This window comes from Nyctereutes procyonoides, unplaced genomic scaffold, assembly GCF_905146905.1.
Source record: "Nyctereutes procyonoides isolate TBG_1078 unplaced genomic scaffold, NYPRO_anot_genome, whole genome shotgun sequence".
Classification (NCBI taxonomy): Eukaryota; Metazoa; Chordata; class Mammalia; order Carnivora; family Canidae; genus Nyctereutes; species Nyctereutes procyonoides.
Window position 1 is genome coordinate 20,692,207 of NW_026575036.1, and position 21,814 is coordinate 20,714,020.

Consider the following 21,814-nt stretch of genomic DNA (forward strand, 5'->3'; position numbering starts at 1 on the left):
AGGAACTTCCATATTGTCTTTCACAGTGACTGTACCATTTTATATTCCCACCAACAATGCATAAGGGTTCCAATTTCTCCACATCCTCACCATCACTTGTAGTTCTCTGGGTTTTTGCTAGTAGTTACCCTAATGGGTGCAAGGTGGTAGACATCTCAGTGTAGTTTTGATTTGCATTTCCCTAATTACTGGCGATGTTGAGTATTTTTTCTTCTGCTTAATGGCCATTCTCACATCTTCTTAGAAGAAATGTGTATTTAAGTCTATTGCTCATTTTTTGCTTCATTGTTTTTGAGTTTTAGAGATTCTCTATGTATTCTATATATTAATCCCTTATCAGATTTGTGATTTGCATATATATAATTCTTTAATTTTTGCAAAAAATGACATTGGAATTTTGGTAGGGATTGACTTAGAAATGTAGTTTACTTTGGGTAGTATTGACATTTTAACAGTATTAAGTCTTTCAATGAGTGAGCATGGGGTGTCTTTCCATTTATTTATGTTTTATTTCAGCAGTGTTTTTGTAGTTATAAGTTTTTCTCATAAATTTTGGTTAATTCCTAAGTTTTATTCTTTTTGATACTGTTGTAAATGGAATTCTTTTGTAATTTCCTTTTTAAATTATTGCGTTCATCTACAGAAATGCAATTAATTTTTGTGTGTTGAGTTTATATCTTGATACTTCACTGAATTCACTTACTGTGTGTGTGTGTGTGTGTAATCTTTAGGGTTTTCTACATATAAGGTCATGTCTGCAAACAGATAATTTACTTCTTTCAACTTGTATACCTTTCTTTTTCTTCTTCTCTTGTCCTCATCCCTCCTCTCCCCCCTTCCTAATTGCTCTGAAACTCCTGGTACTGTTTTTGCATAGAAGTAGTGAAAGCAGGTGTCCTTGCCTTGTTCCTTACTTAAAAAAAAATTTTTTTTAAAGATTTTATTTATTTATTCATGAGAGAGAGGCAGAGACACAGGCAGAGGGAGAAGCAGGCTCCCCACAAGGAGCCTGATGTGGGACTCGATCTTGGATGCCAGGATCACCCCTTAGCCACCCAGGTGTCCCAGCCTTGTTCCTAATCTTAAAGAAAAATCAGTTTTTCAGTTTTGAGTGTGACATTAGCTGTGGGTTTTTCATATATGGCTTTTATTATGTTGAGATTATTTATTTCTATCCCTAGTTTATAGTGTTTCTTCATGAAAAGGTGTTAAATTGTGTCAAGTGCTTTTTCTGTATGAATTGAGATGATCGTGTAGATTTTTTTCCCTTCATTCTGTGGATGTGGATTATTACATTGATCAGTTTACCTATGTTGAACTGTCCCTTGATATTTTAGGAATATACCCCACTTGGTCATAATGTGTAATCTTTTTAATTATATTGCTGAATTCTTTTTGCTGGTGTTTTGTTGAGATTTTTTTGCATCAATGTTCCTAAGGGATATTGGACTGTAGCTTTTGTTGTTGTAGTGTGTCTGGCTTTGGTATCAGGATTATTGGGATAATTACATTATTATCAGGATAATAACATCCCCATAGAATGAAATGGGGTGAAATGAAATGAAATGAAATGAATGAATTCATCCCCATGAATGAAATGAAATAGGAAATGTTTCTTCCTCTTCAGATTTTTAGAAGTTTTTTTATTTTTATTTTTATTTTATTTTTATTTTTTAAGATTTTATTTACTTAATGCATGAGAGACATAGGGAGAGGCAGGGACAGGCAGGGAGCCTGACGTGGGACTCAATCCCGGGTCTCCAGGATCACACCCTGGGCTGAAGGCAGCGCTAAACCGCTGAGCCACCCGGGCTGCCCTTTTTAGAAGTTTTAAAAGGCTTGGTATTAGTTCTTTAAGTGTTTGGTAGAACTTACTAGTGAAACTGTCAGGTCTATGTTTTTCTTTGTTGGGAGATTTTTGATTACTGATTCAATTTCCTTACAAGTTATAAGTCTATTTAGATTTTCTATTTCTTCTTGATTTGGTCTTGGTAGGTTTTGTGTTTCTCGGAATTTTTCCGTTTTATCTAGGTTATCCTGTTTCTCAGCATGCAGTTGTTTATAGTACTCTTAATAATCCTTTTTATTTCCATAGAATTAGTAGTAATGTTCCCACTTTCATTTCTGATTTTAGTAATTTGAGTCTTCTTTTTTTTCTTAGTCTGTCTAGCTAAGGGTTTGTCAATCTTGCTGATCTTTTTGAAGAATGCAATTTGATTTTTGATTTTTTCTTTTTTATTTCATTTATGTCTGCTCTAATCTGTATTTCTTTCCTTCTGCTAGTCTTGGGTTTAGTTTGTTCTGATTTTTCTAGTTTCTTAAGTTGTAAAGCTTGGTTGTTGATTTGAGTTTGTACTTGTTTTTTAATATAAGTGCTTACAGCCATTAATTTCCCTTAATTTATTTATTCATTCATTCATGAGAGACAGAAAGAGAGAGAGGCAGAGACACAGGCAGAGGGAGGAGAAGCAGGCTCCAGGAAGGGAGCCTGATGTGGGACTCGATCCTGGGACTCCAGGATCACGCCCTGGGCCGAAGGCAGGCAGTAAACTGCTGAGCCACCCAAGGATCCCCTAATTTCCCTTTTAGCACTGCTTTGCTGCTTCTCCTAAGTTTTTGTATATTGTGTTTTCATTTTCATTTGTCTCAAGTATTTTCTACTTTCCATGTGATTTCTTATTTGACCTGTTAGTTGTTTAAAAGTATGTTGTTTAATTCCGCAATTTTTGAATTTTCCAGTTTTACTTTTTAAATCTATTGACACTTAATATATGGCCTAACAGAGATGGTCTATTGGAAAATGTCTCGGGCACTTGAAGATGTATTCCGTTGTTATTGGATACAGTGTTCATTGTATGTCTGTTAGAATTACTTTGTATATTGTCTTGTTTAAGTCTTCTGTTTCCTTATTTAACTTTTATCTGATTTTTCTATCCATTATTGTGACAAGGATATTGAAGTCCCCAACTAGTACTGTGTAATTGTTATTTCTCCTTCCTATTCTGACAGTTTTTGCTTCATATATTTTGATGTTGTGTCATTAGATGTATTGAGATTTGTAATTGTTGTATGTCTTGCTGTATTGATCCTTTTATTAATATATAATACCCATGTCTCTTATAACCTTTTTCGATTTAAAGTCTGTTTTATCTGATACTAGTATAGCCACACCTACTTTTTAGTTATTATTTGCATGGAATATCTTTCCATCCTCTTACTTTCAACATGCTTGTGTCTTTGAGTCTGAAATAAGTCTCTTGTAGACATTATATAGTTGGATCATGTGTTTTATCCATTCTGCCAATCTCTGTCCTTTGATTAGAGGGCTTAATCCATTAACATTTAAGTAATTGCTGAGAAGGGACTTCTGTCATAGGTCTATTTGTTTTTTATGTGCCCTATATCTTTTTTTTGTCCCTCATTTCCTGCATTCTTATATTCTTTTGTTTAACTGATTTTCTAATTTTTGGTAGTGAAATGTTTAAATTCCTCTTTGATTTCCTTTTATACATATTCTACACCTATTACCTTTGTGCCTACCATGAGGTTACATTTACATTCTAAAGTTATAATACTAATTTATATTTATATCAGGTTAAGTTCAATAATACACAAAAACTCCACTCTTCTACAGCTCCATCTCCATCCCTTTTAGATTTTAATGTCACAAAATTACATCTTCATACATTTGTGTGTCCCAAAACATAAACTGACAATTCTTTTAAATGCAATAGTCTCTTAAATTATCTAGAAAACAAGATTATCTTTTTCAAGGTTGCTTTGGTTATGGTTTTTTGTGGTTCCATACAAATTTTATGATTGTCTGGTCCTGTGAAAAATGCTCTTGGTATTTTGATAGGGATTGCATTAAATCTGTAGATTGCTTTGAATAGTAGACATTTTAACAATATTTGTTCTTCAGTCCATTAGCATGGAATGTCTTCCCGTTTCTTTGTGTCCTCCTCAGTTTCTTCAGTGTTTTATGGTTTTCCAAGTATATGTCTTTCACCTGTTAGGTTAGGTTTATTCCTAAGTATCGTACTGTTTTTGTGCAATTGAAAATGGGATCCTTTTCTTAATTTCTCTTTCTACTGCTTCATATTGGTATGTGGGGATATAACAGATTTCTGTACATTGATTTTGCATCCTCTGACTTTACTGAATTCATTTATTAATTCTAGCAGTGTTTTGAAGTTTTTCAGGTTTTCTATATATAGTATTATGTCACTTGCAGATAGTTGGAATTTTTCTTCTCCCTTACCAATTTGGATGCCTTTTATTTCTTTTTGTCATCTGATTTCTGTGGCTAGGACTTTATGTTGAATAAAAGTGGTGAGAGTGGTCATCCTTATCTCATTCCTGACCTTAGAGGAAAAGCTCTGAGTAGTTTTCTTTTATTGTGATGTCTTTATCTGATTCTTGTATCAGGGAAATGCTGGCTTCATAGAATGAATTTGGAAATTTTCCTTCCTCTTGTAATTTTCTGGATTAGTTTGAGAAGAACTGGTAACTCTTCTTTAAATTTTTGGTAGAATTCACCTGTGAAGTCATCTGGTCCTGGACTTCTGTTTGTTGGAAGTTTTTTTTTGTTTACAGATCCTATTTCTTTGCTGGAAATTGGTCTGTTCAAATTTTTATTTCTTATTGTTTCAGTTATGGTAGGTATGGTAGGTAGTATGTTTCTTGGAATTTATCCATTTCTAGGTTGTCTAATTTGGTGGCTATACTTTTTTTCACAATATTCTCTTAATCTTTTGTATTTCTGTGTTGGTTGTTACTTCTTTTCTCTCATTTGTGATTTTAATTTATCTGGGTCCTTTTCTTGAGAAGTCTGGCTAGAGGTTTATCAGTTTCATTGATTTTTTAAAAAAATTTTTTTTCAAGGAAACAGCTCCTGGTTTCATTGTTCTATTGTTAAGTTTCTGGCAGAGGGAGAAGCAGGCTCCATGCAGAGAGCCCGACATGGGACTCAATCCCGGGACTCCAGGATCATGCCCTGGGCTGCAGGCGGCGTTAAACCGCTGCGCCACCGGGGCTGCCCCTATTGTTAAGTTTCTATATCGTTAATTTCTGCTTGAATATTATTTCTTTCCTTCTGCTGGTTTTAGGTTTTGTTTGTTGTTCTTTTTCTAGCTTCTTTAGGTGTAAGGTTAAGTTGTTTTTTGAGATTCCTCTTGGTTCATTAAGTAGGCCTGTATTGTTACTTTTCTCTTAGGACCACTTTTTCTGCATCCCAAAGCTTTTGAACCAATCAATGTGTTTTCATTTTCTTTTCTTCTTTCTCTTTCTCTTTCTCTTCCTTCCTTCCTTTTTCTTTTCTTTCTTTTCTTTCTTCTTTTTTAAAGATCTTATTTATTTTTTCATGAGAGACACACAGAGAGAGACAGAGACACAAACAGAGGGGAGAAGCAGGCTCCATGCAGGGAGCCCGATTCAGGACTCAATCCTGGTATCCCAGGAGTAGGCCCTGAGCCGAAGGCAGATGGTCAACCGCTGAGCCACCCAGGCACCTGTGTTTTCATTTTCATTTGTCTCTGTGTACTATTTTATTTCTAATTTTATTTCTAGCTTGACTCATTCATTGTTTAGTAGCATCGTATTTAACATTTATGTATTTTTGTTCTTTCCAGATTCTTTTCTTGTGGTTGACTTCGAGTTTTATAGTATTTTTTTTTAAATAGGTGCATTTATTTATTTATTTATTTATTTATTTATTTATTTAAATATTTTATTTATTCATGAGAGACACAGAGAGGCAGAGAGACAGGCAGAGGGAGAAGCAGGCTCCATGCAGGAGCCCGATGTGGGACTCGATCCCTGGTCTCCAGGATTAGGCCCTGGGCCGAAGGCAGGCGCCAAACCGCTGAGCCACCCAGGGATCCCGAGTTTTATAGTATAGTCAAAATAGATGCATGATATGACTTCATCTTTTTGAGTTTCTTGGGGCTTCTTTTGTGGCCTAGTACATGATCTATTCTGGAGAATGTTCCAAGTGCACTTGAAAAGAATGTGTATTCTGCTCTTTTAGGATGGAATGTCCTGGATATATCTGTTAAATCTATCTTGTCCGATGTGCAATTCAAAGCCATTGTTTCCTTGTTGATTTTCTCTTTAAATTATCTGCCTATTGATGTAGTGTAGGAAGGGTGTGAAAGTGTGAGAGAACAAGACCTCAGCAGGTAAAAGAAACCATAAGAACAGGAACACACATAAATGGCAACAGCTGTGTGTATATGGCAAAAGTCAGTTGTTCCTACAATCAGTCCGTGCTAAAAACAGTACATGCTGAAAACAGCAGTGATGTTGGATAAGATAGCCCGGCCTGCAGAGGTCAATTTTCCCATCCCCTGCAGCTCCCTAGTTAATGCTTCTCTGAGACCCGTGCCGATAGTCACAGTTCGGTGCTGTCCCTCTCGTGATTACTTTCTTGAGTTGTTTTTCCTTCCTTGCTTTTGCATACTTTACATTCTAAGGTAATTAAACTGAGAGTCAACCCTGACTCGGGGCTTCACCTTGGTGCCTGCACTTCTTGGTGGTACCTGGCGATGCAGCCCCTTTGGGCTTATCTTTGTTCCAAAGTATTGGACTCCCAGTAATCATTTCACCTGTCATCAGAATGCACTGTGGGGAAGTGGTGCCCCATGTGAGGAGACTGACCTTCCAAGCATGGTACAGGAAAGGGGTTCCTGAATTTCATTCCAGTAAGGAACATAGGAGCCTTGGAATAGCCTGGCATGCTTACATCAAGGTCATTTTAGGCTGTTAACCACAAGGCCTTTTTTGCTTTTCTTCTTGGCTTTTCTCTGCGTTTCCTTGTCTTTCATTTTCTTTTCCCTTTCCTTTCCTCAAGCCCAATATAGTTCCATTTCACTTTCCTCTACCAGCATGGGTGACTCTCTTTCTCTTGAGGAAAAAAACCACAAATTGCAGTTGCTTAGCCCCCTAAAGACAACAGGATGTAAAATCTCAACAAGAGATTTAAAGATCAACAAGAGACTAAATTACTGGTAATTATGAGACAACAATGTCCGTGGTACCCTAGAGAGGGGAGCGTGAATTTGGATGACTGGGAGAGGATTGGCCATTGGGGAAGCCAGGCTATATAGGTCCTGTGAGGGTTTGACATCTATGTAGAATAGCCTTGAGGCCCATCCAAGGCCAAGATAAGAATCCCTCTACTGAACCCAAGACATCAGCTTTGTTTTCTCCTTCTCTACCTCGTCCACCTCCTCCAGTGGCCCTACTCTTCCCACCACCTCCCTCTCTCACTCCTGAGTCCTCAACCTCCAGCCATAATGCCTTGTGCTTAAACAAAGACTCTGAGGTTTCACCCCCCTTTCCAGCTCCTCCACTCCCCCTCTCCGCCAGAGCCATCCACCATTAATTATGAACCTATCATGAAACGGTACTTTCAGGAGGGATAGCAAACCAAAGGTGAGATATTGCAAGCCTTCTCCATAATAAGGGGAGGAAATCAAGGCTCCAGACATGAGAGTCTACCCTTTGCAGTGTTTAAGGAATTTAGGAAGAGCATAGTTGATAATGGGATTCAGAACTCATTTACCAAGAGGATTATAAAAGCCATCCGGCATGGTTATGAGATGACCACCTGGCATTGGAAGACTTTAGTTAAGATAGTTTTAACCACAGACCAATATAGTGTTTGGTTACAAGAATTTAATAATGCAGCTACTGCTCTCTCTCTGGAAAATCTGGAAAATGCAGTTCCTAAAAGTTGAGTATAGTCACTGGGTCTGGCCCTTATGCTGACCCTTATGCCCAGCCCAGTTACAGAGGCAAGTTTTTAATCAGATGTCTCGGACAGCCTTGAGAGCATGGAAATAATATCCCTGAAGTCAGTATACCCACCAGGTCCTTTGCCACTATCAGGCAAAAACCCACAAAACCTTCCATTGACTTGATTCATAGGCTACAAAATGCTGTCATAAGGCAAGTTGATAACCTGAGGTTCTAGTGCTTCAATTGGCTCTAGAGAATGCCAGTAATGATTGCCAAAAGGGCCTTGTTGGAGGGAACAATCATAACATTGCCAAAATGATAAAGGTCTATGAAGACTTTGGGATGGAGACTTATACGGCGCAAGTCCTGGCTGCAGCTCTCCCACCTCAGAGATGCTACAATTGTGGCCAGGAAGGGCATTTGCAAAACGAATGTTTAAAAAAAAAAAAAAAATTAAGTGCCCCTAAACCCAAACAAAAAAATGTCCTAAATGTGAAAAAGGTTTTCATTGGGCCAATCAGTGTTGTTCAAAGTTTGACTCTGAGGGGAACATTTCAGGAAACTGGAAGCAGGATACCAGCTGCTGCGCCCCAATAAAATTCCAGGAGCCAACCCTGGAATTTGTATGCCACCTCATGGAAGCCACTTCAAACGAGGTTCCCCCCTCTGGGACACAAGTAGCCAAACTACAGGCAAATCCTAAGGCAGTACTGGTTTGGACTTCTTGTGGAGGACCCTCTTTTAGTTGAGACTAATCAAGTAAAAGTTGTTCTAGCACAATATGGGGCCCTCTCTCTAAAGAGAATACTGGTATCATATTGCGAAGTTCAGTTGTCACCCATCAGGGCATCCAAATCCTTCTGGGACTAATAAACTCTAATTGTACTGGTCAAATCAAAATCGGGTCACCAGTGCTAACCATCATTTCTTCATCACTGGAACATGATCGGCACAGCTGTTGTTGCTTCCTTTTTTAATGCCTACCCATAAAGAGAAAACAAGAGGCCTCAAGGGATTTGGGAGCACTGGGGCTTTCTGAGTGGCCAGACTCATGGGAGGCCTTTCCTAACTTTTAATGTAAAACAAAGATCAATTATAGGACTCCTAGACTCTGGAACTAATGTGATAGTTATTGTTTCCAAAGATTGATTTCCTTCGTGGAAGACTTGTTACTCTTTTATAACTGTTAGAGCTTTGGGTAGAGCCCAAACCCTCTGAAAAAATGAAAAACCAGTCAAATGTACTAGGCCAGAAGGTCAAGTCGTCATGGTTTTGCCTTATGTCTTAGACCTTCCCATAATCTTATGGGGGCAGGATTTAGTCAGTGGAATGTTTGTATTGGCACCCCTTCTTCAAATTTGTCCTAAGGGCCACCGTCATTCTCCCACCACTCTGACTACAAACTGGCCCACCAGTTTGGGTGGAACAATGGCCTTTAAAGGGGGAGAAATTAAAACAAGCAACACTCTCAGATCAAGAGTAGTTAGAAGTAGGCCACACAGAGCCCTCACCTAGTCCCTAGAACACATCCATTTGCTGTATCCCTTAACAGTCTGGAAAATGGAGGCTCCTGCACGATCTCTGCCAAATAAATGCCCATATAGTCCCTATGGGAGCACTACAACCAGGTCTTCCAAACCCAGGATTGATTCACAAAAGTCATCACCACCTCATAATTTAAAGAACTGCCTCTTCACTATCCTCTGCACCAAGTTGGTAGAAGAAAATTTGCTTTCTCTTCGTCTTGTATTAATTCAGGAGCCCCACTAAAAAGATACTAATGGAAGGTCCTTCCCCAAGGAATGGTCACCAGCCCCAGTGTTTGTCAGGACTTTGTAGTCCATGCTCTAATAGCACATCTGTGCTGAAGTTCTATATATCACTATATGGATGTTACTCTCTTGGCGCATCCAGACATCATCACGTTGGCTAAGATACACGCCTATTTGGCAAATCATACCAGCAGGGTAGGCTTACAAATCGCCCCTGAAAAAGTACAAAAAAGATGGAACTATGGAGATATTTAGGCTATATTATTATTCAAAGACACATCTGAGGACAGGGAGTCACTATTGCAATTAAGAAAACTATGATCCTCAGCAACCTTCAAAAATTGCTAGGGAATATTAATTGCCTTCGGCCTTCTATGGGCATTCCCACTTGTAGCCTGCAGCACCTCTTTACCTAAAAGAGAGACCCCAACCTCCTTTCTCCTCAAGTCCTTTCCCCACAAGAAGGAAAAATTTAAGCAAATAACTAAATGGCACAGTACTCCTCACTTAGAATGTGTCACCCTTGGTAGTCTGATACATTTAATAATCTTCTTTTTTTTTTAAGATTTTTATGTATTTATTCATGAGAGACACAGAAAGGGAGAGGCAGAGACACAGGCTAGGGAGAAGCAGGCTCCATGCAGGGAGCCCGATGTGGGACTCGATCCCGGATCTCCAGGATCACACCCTGGGCCAAAGGCAGGTGCTAAACCACTGAGCCACCCAGGGATTCCCTGCATTTAATAATCTTAAACACACCTACCAGTCCCACAGGCCTCCTCTGTCAACTCCCACATGTTGGGGGCCTAGAATGGATATTTCAAGCCCATCACCACTCCCCACCCCAAATTAAGTACTCAATTTAAGTAGTGGGTTTACCTAATTAAACAGGGCATGGATATCAAATACTGGGCAAGACCCAGTTGTAATTAATCCAGGATTCAATAAGACGATTTCCAGGTGGCTCTCTACCAATCTGAAATCTTTCAGATAGTGTTAGTTGATTATCATGGAAGCATTAATTATTAATTTTTTTCTTTGCCGCAAAACAAAGTCTTATAAGGCTTTCAGCTCCTTCCTCCTGCCCCCTTTACTGTCCTACCTGCCACTCCTATTCCTAATGCCTTAACAGTCTTTGTTGACTGAAAATTGGGTATGGACATAGCTCAAACAAAGTACTTGGAGACATTTTCTCCAAGTCAGGAAAATTGGGTATGGACATAGCTCAAACAAAGTACTTGGAGACATTTTCTCCAAGTCAGGAAAATTGGGTATGGACATAGCTCAAACAAAGTACTTGGAGACATTTTCTTACTGTACATCACAGCTCCACTCAGCAGACAGAACTCAGTGCTGTCATTGCAGCTCTTCAGTATTTGCTGACACTGCTTACGTACTCGGTACTGTTCAAGTCATTGAAACAGCCATTACCCATGACAGTAACGATGAGATGCTTTTTGATATGATTAGACATCTTCAACCCATCAGAACAGAGTTAGTCTGTATCATTCATATCAGATCTCATTCTGGCCTTCCAGGCCCTTTGGTGGACAGCAATGAAAGAGCTAACAAAGTAGTGATGTTTTCTACAACCATACAAGAAGCATTTGCTTTTCATCAATTTTTCTACCAAGGGGCCAGAGCTTTGGCCTTAACCTTTAAGATACCTTTACAGCAGCTCAAGAAATCATTAATACCTAACTGCTAGCGATACTCCCAAGATTGCTCCCCAAGGAGGAGTTAATCCGAGAGGATTAACAAAAAATGAGATCTGGCAAATGGATATCACCCATTATGAGCCCTTTGGGTGCCTTAAACACCTCCATGTCACCATTGATTCTTTCTCTGGCTTACTCCATGCCACAGCCCAATCAGGAGAAGCTGGTAAACATGTTAAAAAACATATCCTATCTATAGTCACCACAAATGGGCTTTCCTAAACAGATTAAAACTAACGGTGGTCCTGTTTATACCTCCAAGTCCTTGGGATCTTTTTCAAAAGATGGAATGTTGAGCATGTAACCAGCATGCATATAATCCAATTGGACAAGCCATTGTCAAACAGGCCAGCGGCCTTATAAAGGCACAGGTATGTAAACAAAAAAAGGAGGAATATGGAGAGAGGTACTTCCCCTCAGGAACAACCTTATAAAGTCCTATTTACTCTAAATTTTAAAAAATTGCATTGCATCAGGTCTTATGGCCATAGAACAATATTTTGTTCTAGCTCAGGAAAGGCCCAAGCCTCTAGTCCTCTATTGACATCCCCTATAAGGACTCCAGTGGCAGGGGCCAGTGGAATTATTAACATGGGGAAGAGAGTATGCTTTTGTGTTGTCTCCTTCAGGAACTCCTTGGATTCTGGCAAAAGCTATATAACCCTATGATGAGCTGACATCTGCAGGGATCAAACCCAGTTCTAAAACTTCAGCTACTTATAGTCCAGCCACCCCTGGAGATAATGATGAAGAAAAGGAGGATGGAAACCCTAAGCTCCATGATGCAGTCCTCTGGGCCAACACAGGTTGACTGAAAAAAACTCACCACAGAAGCAGAAAAAACTTTAGACATCATGGGAACACCTATGACCCCTGCAAATTTACTCTTTTCCATGTTTGCATACATAAACATTAACTCCAAAGCTCCTAAGGTATCTATCTGTGCTGTTCATGTTATGGGAATTCTTTGGCTCTTCCTTATCTCTATGGGAAATCACACCTATTGGACACATATCTTGAACCCCCCCACCTTTGACTTCCTTTCCTGGGAGGACCCTGAACCCCCCATTTTCACCAATGACACCATTTACACAAAGGATAATTGGCTTCCCCCACCTGGCCCACTTCAGGACTGTGGAAAATTCTACAGCATACTTGGATATCACAGTGGATGACATAGACTCATTCATGATTCGTTCGTTCTTATTGAAGAGAGTTACGTTTCTGTGCTATAGTGTATACTATAGCCAGTAATTACTGTATTCCTTTTCAACCGCAATGATATAAACCACATCTTCACAGGATCAGATAGTGTAAGGACAGTAAAATATCAAATATTCATCAGTACTGCTGGGATAGGGGATAAAATCAAATTGGGAAAAAATTACTCTAAACCCAACATTCCTGTATGTTCCCACCCTTGGGTACAAATTGTAAAAGGCCTCGATTTGAGCTGGGGCACCTGTAGATCCACAAACTTCGCTGGGTTGCCCATGATACTGCTGAACAGATCATGGTTTGCTCCTCTCACTCCTGCATACTTGCTGTGTTCCCTGAGCCTTCTATCTCTCAGACAAATTCCTCATCTTCTTATTACCCCCGGATGAAAAACCTTAATGCTAGCTACCAATTTCACATGGCTCACTCCCTTTATTACACATTTGAATATAACCCAACTAAACATCACTCTTATTTTTGTGCTCAAAGAGAGAGCTAAGGCATGGATCCCAGTCGACCTAATTAGGATTTGGGTTGGAGATTCTGTCTTAAGAACAGGAACATGCATATATTGGCAAAAGCCAGTTATTCCTGCCATCAGTCCTGAAAACAGCAATGATGGTGGATGGTGGATGCCTCACCCAGGCCTGCTGAGGTCAGTTTTCCCATCCCCTCTACCCCCTTAGTTAATGCTTCCGTAGGACCCATGCAGATAGTTACATAGGCAGTTTGCTGTCCCTCACGTGATTGCTTTCTTGAGTTGTTTTTCCTTCCTTCTGCATTCTTTACATTCCAGGGTAATAAAACTGGGAGTCACTTGGGGCCTCACCTCAGCACCTGCACTTCTTGGCAGTGGCTGGCAAAGCAGTCCCTTGGAGCCTTTCTTTGTTACTAAGTATTGGACTCAGTAATCATTTTGTCTGTCAGCAGAACATGTGATGTGTTATTACAGTCCTCTGTTACAGTGTTGTTATCGATTAGTTCCTTTAGGTTTGTTATTAACTGTTTTATGTATTTGGGTACTCTCATGTTGGGTGCATAAATATTTATAATTGTTATATCTTCTTGTTGGGTTGTCTCCTTTATAATTTATATGTCTTTTTTTGGTCTCTCTTTTATAGTCTTTGTTTTAAAGTCAATTTGGTCTGATATAAGTATTGCTGATCTGGCTTTCTTTTGACATCCATCTGCATGATAAATATTTCTCCATCCCCTCACTTTGAATCTACAAGTGTATTTAGGTCTAAAGTGAGTCTCTTGCAAGCAGCATATAGATGAGTCTTGTTTTCTTATCCATTCCGTCACCCTGTGTCTGTTGATTTATATTTGATTTACATTCAAAATAATTATTGACAGATAAGTATTGTCATTTTATTATGTATTTTGTGGTTGTTTCTGAAGATTTTCTCTGATCCTTTCTTGTCTTTCTCTCTCATGGTTTGCTGGTTTTCTTTAGCGATATATGTGGATTTTTTTCTCTTTATTCTTTGCATATTAGTACTTTTTGATTTTTTGGCATAATTAGATTTGAATATAACATCCTCTGCATATATTAGTCTATATTAAGTCAGTGGTTGTTTACGTTTGAACCCATTCTTTACTCCTCGTGTTTTAGATATAGGTTGCCATATTTTACATCCTTTTATTTTTGAGTTCCTTGACTGATACTTTACAAAAATACTCATTTTTATAGCTTTTGTGTTTCCTTCCTTCATACTGTCACTTCTGGTCTTCCTTACTGCTCAAAAAGGAAAGGAAACTCTTTATCTCTCCTTCAGTTCTGAATAATAACTTTGCTGGATAGAGTATTCTTGGCTGTGGATTTGTCTTGTACAGTATGCCACTTCCTTCTAGCTTGGAAAGTTTCTGCTGAAAAATCCTGATAGCCTTATGGGTTTCCCTTATATCTGTCTTCTTTTTTCTTGCTGCTTTAAAATTTTTTTTTATTCTTTTTACATTTTGCCATTTTTATTATAACATGTCTTGGTGTGGATCTGCTTTTATTGATTTTGTTGGGACTTGTCTGTGCCTCCTAAATCTAAATATTTGTTTTCTTCCCCACATTAAGGAAGTTTCCAGCTATGACCTTCAAGTAAATTTTCTGCCTCCTTTTCTCTCTTCTTCTTTTGGGATTCCTATAATGTGAACATTTTTACATTGGATGAGGTCACTACTGAGTTCTGAGTTCGCTAAGTCTATTCTTGCTTGGCATAGTCCTTCTTTGTCTCTTTTGTTCATCTTGCTTTCCATTACTCTGTCTTCAACCTCATTCATTCATTCATTCCTCTGCTTCTTTCAGCCTGTTATTAATTGCATCAGTCATGTTTCCTATCTTGCTTATTGCATTCTTCAACTCTGATTGTTTCCTTTTTATCTTTGTTTTAAGGGTCTTAGTGATTCTTTTCTCAAGTCCAGTGAGTATCCTTATGATCATTGCTTTAAATAGTCCATCAGGCAAGTTACTTCTACTGGTTTTGGTTAGATCTTTGGCCATGACCTTGTCCTGTTCTTTATTTGGGACAAATGAGGCTCTGCAAAACTCCTGGGTTGGGAGATGGGATATGGGAAGGGGTTTGGGCCAGTCTAATGGGTGCCTGCCATGCTTGAACTGAGACAAGGCTGACTAGGGTAGGCAGTTCCACCAGAGTGTGGGTGGGCTTTGGTGTAAGCAATTTAAATCGGGATTATTGGCACTGTACTGGTTCCCATGGGTGGCTCTGTGCTTATGCTGAGGGACCAGAGAAGGAAATGATGGCTTCATGTTCCTTTGTTCTGGGAGATCTCTGGGATATACTCTCAAGATGAGGGAATGACCTTCCCACTGTATGCCCCAGGCGCTCTTCAGATCACTGTTTTCACTTGGTATGTCTGAGGGTTGTTTGCCCTGCTTTCTCTCCCAAAGCAGCCCTGGTACCTCTGGGCTTTCCCTGAGCCAAGCCCTTTGACCCTTATAATTACAAGTCTGAGGCCCCACTAGTTGCAAGAACTCAGTGAAATTTGACCCCTCTTCCTTTCCAAGCCAATTGCTATCCAGGATTCATTTTCTCCAGGCACTCTTTCGTGTGTTAGTGTCTCTCACCCTTATCTACCACCACAGCCGTCACCATCCGTTTTTTTTCTTCCCAAGCCATGTTTCTGCACTTCCTACTTTCTTCAGTATGGCCTCTTCTCTACCTTTAGTTGTGGAGTTTATTCTTCAGGAGTCAGTCTTCAGGAGTATTTAGGATTTCTGGAGTATTTAGGATGACAGTTATCTAGTTGAATTTGTGGATTGAGGTGAGGCTGGGGTCCTCCTATGCTGCTGTCTTCCTCTCTCCATCACACTTTAAATTTTTTTAAGTTTTCATTCAGATTCCAGTTAGTTAACATACGGTGTAATATTAATTTCAGGTGTACAATATAGTAATTTAGTACTTACATATGACAACAAATGCTCTCTTTAATCTCCATCACCTGTTTAACTCATCCCTTTACCCACCTCCCTCTGGTAACAGTTTGTTCTCTATAGTTAAGAGTCTTTTTCTTGGGATCCCTGGGTGGCGCAGCGGTTTAGCGCCTGCCTTTGGCCCAGGGCGCGATCCTGGAGACCCGGGATCGAATCCCACGTCGGGCTCCCAGTGCATGGAGCCTGCTTCTCCTTCTGCCTGTGTCTCTGCCTCTCTCTCTCTCTCTGTGACTATCATAAATAAATAAAAATTTAAAAAAAAAAATAGAACATTTAAAAAAAAAAAGAGTCTTTTTCTTGGTTTCTCTTTTTTTTCCTTTTGCTTTTTTGTTTTGTTCCTTAAATTCCACATACGAGTGAAATCATATGACATTTGTCTTTCTCTGACTTATTTCACTTAGCATATAATACACTCCAGCCCCATCCACACCATTGCATATGGGAAGACATCGTTCTTTTTCATGGCTGAGTAATATTCCTCTGTGTGTGTGTGTGTGGTGTGTGTGTGTGTGTGTACACGTACACACCATATCTTCCTTATCCATTAATCAGTTGATGTACACTTGGGCTGTTTTCATAATTTGGCCATTGTAGATAATGTTATAAATGTCACACAGTAAATTTTTTTTTAAAGATTTTATTTGTTTATTTGAAAGAGGCAACACAAGGAGGGGGGAGGGGCCAGAAGGAGAGGGACAAGCAGACTCCCCGCTGAGCACAGAGCCTGACAAGGGGCCCAATTCCAGAACCCTAAGATCATGTCAGATGTTTAACCAACTGAGCCACCCAGGTGCCCCCACCGTAAATTTTTGAATAAACAAATGTAGTTAAATAATTCTTTCCCCCCTTTTTTTTTTTAAGTTTTTATCTTTTCCACAAAAGTGTGTTGGGAAAGTATAGTAATCGACTGTGAACTTTTTGTGGGATTATGTATTTAATGAATTGTTGCTGTAAAATAGAAGTGATTATTATTGGTTTGGGGAATTTTCTTCTCAGTGATTTCAATAAATTTTTATACTACAGAGCAAGATATTTTTAACTTCTGAAAGAGCCCTTTTCCATGTTCTTTTTTAATATGGTTATGTGTGCCCATACATCTCACTTCCAATTAGGCTTTTTCTCTTCAGTGTTTCTTAAGTAGATTGCTTAAGGAATTGCTAGGACAAAACCTTCTAACTAACTTAATATAGTGTAAAATATAATTTTGGAATGGATTAAGCTTAGAAGCTCTGTCTTGCCTAAAATTTAAAAAGTAGCAGTCATTTCCTCTTTAGTCCTCCTCACATATGCTCGTTATGCATGGTAAAATTGAACGTATTTTCTTAAAACTGGTTGCTTTTAGCACTTTCTCTTGATATGTGTCAATTAGTGCCTATACGCAGTCATCTTAAAGACTGTATATGTAATTAAAAATTCCTAATTTTTTTAAAGGCAGGATCCACAGCACCATTGTTTATTGACCAGCCAGAGGAACCTGAGTCAAATGTAACAGATGGCATAGAATTATTTGAAGACAGTCAACTAACTAGTCGCTCTAAAGCAATAGCATCAAAAACCAAAGAGATTGAACAGGTGAGAATTCAACCTTCTTTAAGTACATAATCTTTTGTTTCTGTCACTTTACACATTGTAGTTAGAACATTTATTGTATAAATATAGTTCATTTTATTGTTTTCACTCATGACTCTGAAATTAGAATGTAAAAAATTACAGAAATTGTTTGATTTGATTTCACAATAATACTGATTAGTTTGGTTCCCCATTCTTTACTTTTTATTTTTTAAATAAAACTTTTTTTAGAGAATATCAATATGCTTGGTAGTATGAAGCAATTGTTTTTTTTTGTTTGTTTGTTTGTTTTTTTAAGCAATTGTAAACTATTAAAATTAACATGGATGGGCTGAAAGAAATGTTAAATATACCAAAATGTTAACAGATGTTATTTTTAGAATATTGGGATTACAGATGTTTATGTTTTTCATTATACCTTTAAGAATTTTTCAAATATTGAAAAAAGTAAAGGATAAGTACATAGATTTAATTTTAATGATGTCATTCTGAAAAGTTAGGATCTTGCTTTTTTAATAGTTTAGATTGCTTAAGGAATATTTATAGGTCAGAACCTTCTAGATATATCTTACTATACTATGAAATATAATTTTTGAATGGAATAAACTTAGAGGCTTTGTCTTACCTATTGAGATTTAAAACCTTTTACTTTTAAAGCCTCTTCACATATGCCATTATGCATAGCAAAATTTAAAATGTTTTAACATGGAAATATTGCCTGTCTCGTAGTGTATTATCGCTCACGAGGATTAAATGAAGTAAATAATATTTGAAAGGGTCTTAAAACATATATAACATGCACTACAAGTGTTTTTTTTCCCCCAGTATAATTAACATACAGTGTTATATTAGTTGCACATATACAGGATAGCAATTCAACAATTCTCTAAATTACTTACTGTGTACAGGTGTTTTTGATGTTGTTACTCTCCAGGTACAGGTGTTTTTGATGTTGTTACTCTCCAGTGCTTTGAGTAAATGTTATATAGTCTTCTAAAACTTTTTTAAGAATAAAGTTAGATCTTTTCTCAGGGTGCTTTCCACTTTCACATCAATTAAAGCCTATTTGCCATGGTTGGATAGGAGATCATCTTCATCAAATCCTGATTGTGATTGTACAGTTCATATTGATGCCACCCCAATGGCAAAGGATAAGAATCTACATAGGAGATTTGTCATATAAGCCAGAAGAGTTTTAAACTGGAGATGATGAGCAATGTCAGGTGCCTAGAAGAATAGAAGGAGAAAAATCTTTCTCAACAGATTGAAAAAATCCTGTTTAAATTGGTAATATGAAGATGATTGGTTCCTTTTAGGATATTACTTAATTGAGAGCATTAATAAAAGGTTTCTGCCTCAGATGTATCCTCAACATGGATATGAATATATGAATATCATTACCCTATGTAGAATTACTACCCATTTGTCCTTTTATTTTTCTCTGTAGTTTTATTTATTTATTTATTTATTTATTTATTTATTTATTTATTTATTTATTTCCACTTGATACATGTTTTTATTTGCTTGTTTGTCTCCCCCTCATCATAATGGAAGCTTCATGAGAGCTATGTGTTGTTCATTACTTTATTTCCATTACCTAATATAGTGATTGGCATGTAGTAGACTCAAAGTATTTTCTGTAAATAGTGGATAGAGTCATAAACCTAGAAGTGACCTCTGAATAGCCCGAGTCACTGTCTTAACCTGACCACCTAACACAGTGCCTAAGCCCAGCACTTTGTAGTAAGTTCTTGATAAGTGTTTATTGAGTGAATGACTTAATATTTTTCTTTTCCACCTAAATAGCAGTTCTTTATAGGAAAGGCTCTCTTGAGAATATAACGGGTAGAAAAATGTGACTGAACTACAGGTTTGGGAATTTGGGGTTGTCATTTATATATATATTTATTATCTCCTTTTATTATGTGTGGTTGATTTATTTGATCTTGAAAAGATGAGCTACCAGTCAGATATATAGCCTAACAGTATACATAAAATTGTTATTTAGTATGGAATTAGTTTTTTGAAGTACTTTATAGCCATCCATACATGTTTGACCTAAAATATGACTAGATTTCTATTTTCGACTTCCAATTGTTCAAAAACACATGAAAAATCTGACACCTTATAAGGAATATTGAGATTATTATAGCAAAGACCGATGACTAAAAGAAAAATCTGGAAAGACATTACTATATTCTGTTATGACCAGAGAAATAAAAAGTTATTAGAAGAAAACTTAATAATGTTAAATAATCTTAAATGTTAAAAATAAATTATTGTATTTAATGTTACCATACTCTGTTTTTAAAAGAACACTTTGGTTTTCATATATTGGCAAGAAAATCAAACCAAAATCCCCCAAGATGTCAGAAAGCTAGCAAATAATCATATATAATTATTTTACAAATCTGTGTCTAAAAGTTATAGTGATTTTTGAAAATAAAAAAGCTTTAAGAGGATTTTCCCCTCATTTTCTCTATTTTAACTTTTGTACATTTTATTCTTAGAGGTTAAATGCCAAATGGATAGTAATAATGTAAAGGCTTGAAAAGCCAGATGGTAGTTACACAGCTGTCCAGTAATTATTCTTTATATTTTTCCACATGCTTAGAATATTTCATTATTTTAAAAAATGAATAATAACCCAAAAAAGCCCACATAGATGAGGCTAACAGTTTAATCTTAGAATAATATAGAAATGTAAGTATTGGTATAATTCCCAGGCTGCTTTTTTCTCTGTTACATCAAGTACAATATGTTCAGGTATCTTGTAAAGATAAATTACCACAGATAATTTTTTTTTAGGGTATCTATAAGTTAGGTTCTTCACCCTTTGAATCCCAAGGAAATCATTAATTCGTGGTAGTATTGCAATATAAAATAAATTTAATCTCTAGACCAAAATTTGGTTTAATTGAATATGTCCACAAAATGCCTACTTGATGTTTAAGGGCATGCATAGGGAGGTAGTTTTTATCCGAATCACTTCATTGAGAGAGCAAGTTCATCTTCTTTGCCACATTATTGCCATCTCATCCCTGGGCATATAAGAATTCTGACAGGGTTGGAAATGTAGATGCTTTTTGAAAAAGCTTCCCATGTTATAGTCAAATATAGCAGAGAACTACAGTCTAAAATACTTGAGCCGGAAGATAGCAGTTGCATTTCTGAATATTGTGTTACTAGAGATCATATGAATCATCCCACTTGTACTTGAATGTCCTTTAGTGGAGATAATTCATTCTATTGCCACAACACATTTAGCCTCCCCACTGACAAGATCTGGATTAGAGTCTTCTATCTTCTTTCTTCAATTGGAATTAGATAATCTGAGTATATCTGGGATGGAGTGGATATATACAATATGCGTATACATATACTGCCTAGATCGTACAGCTATGAATGTCAGGGTGGCTAAAATCCTCCTATAGACACAAGTAGCAGAGAAGCAGTTACCTAATGAAATAACTACTAAAGATAGTAACTGCTGTTTATTAGGGTTTTTTGCTATGTAAACTAATAGTTTTGAAGAAAGAACTTTCCATCTCTTCCCCCTCAAAGCACGGTACTTACTTTGTGATTCTCTGTCTACCTTTGTTATACATCTGTGGGGCTTATTAAAAGTAGAGCTTCTTGGATTTCTACCATAATTATTCTGGTAAATAGGTTATCAGAGCTTCCCAAATTTTAATATGCACAGAAATCATATGAGTATCTTGTTAAAGTACATTTTTTTGACTCTGTAGGTCTGGGATGGGGCTTGAAATCAGAATTTCTTTCTTCCTTTTTTTTTTTTTAAAAAAAAGATTTTATTTAATAATTCATGAGAGACACAGCGAGAGACACAGGCAGAGGGAGAAGCAGGCTACATGGAGGGAGCCTGATGTGGGACTGGATTCTAGACCTCCAGGATCACAACTGGGCCGAAGGCAGTGCTAAACCGCTGAGCCACCCAGGCTGCCCCTAGATCAGAATTTCTAACATGTTCCTTGGTGATGCTGATTATCCTAATCTGTGAACATATTTGGAGTAAGGAATTAGAAGGAGGTGATTATTTTTTCTTTAGTTCTTCTCTAGTTTTCTAATATGTTCTAAAAGCCTGAGAACTATTACCACCCTAGTTTTATGTAAACTAAGGAAGTTTTATGTATTTTTAATTGATGTATAATTAACATGCAATAAGGTCCATAGATCTTAAATATTCAGTTGGATGAATTTCGACAGTTATAAGACTGTAAGTAGCACCTATAACAAATATTTATTAAAGTCTTTTTCAGAACAGTTGATTATACTGACAGCAATAAAGATTTAGTCAGGAAGTAAAGTTATGATCATGTCTCAAAATCATA

General features: G+C 37.4%; 1 protein-coding gene across 12 annotated transcripts in view; it reads left to right on the forward strand.

The window, feature by feature from the left end:
* PPHLN1 (periphilin 1) overlaps positions 1–21,814 on the forward strand; it is a 142,967-nt gene that overhangs the window by 89,170 nt on the left and 31,983 nt on the right. For all 12 annotated transcript variants that reach the window (XM_055318945.1, XM_055318936.1, XM_055318943.1 and 9 more), the window contains one exon: positions 17,325–17,465. In XM_055318945.1, the coding sequence (XP_055174920.1) occupies positions 17,325–17,465 (141 nt within the window). The remainder of the gene's footprint in view (positions 1–17,324; positions 17,466–21,814) is intronic.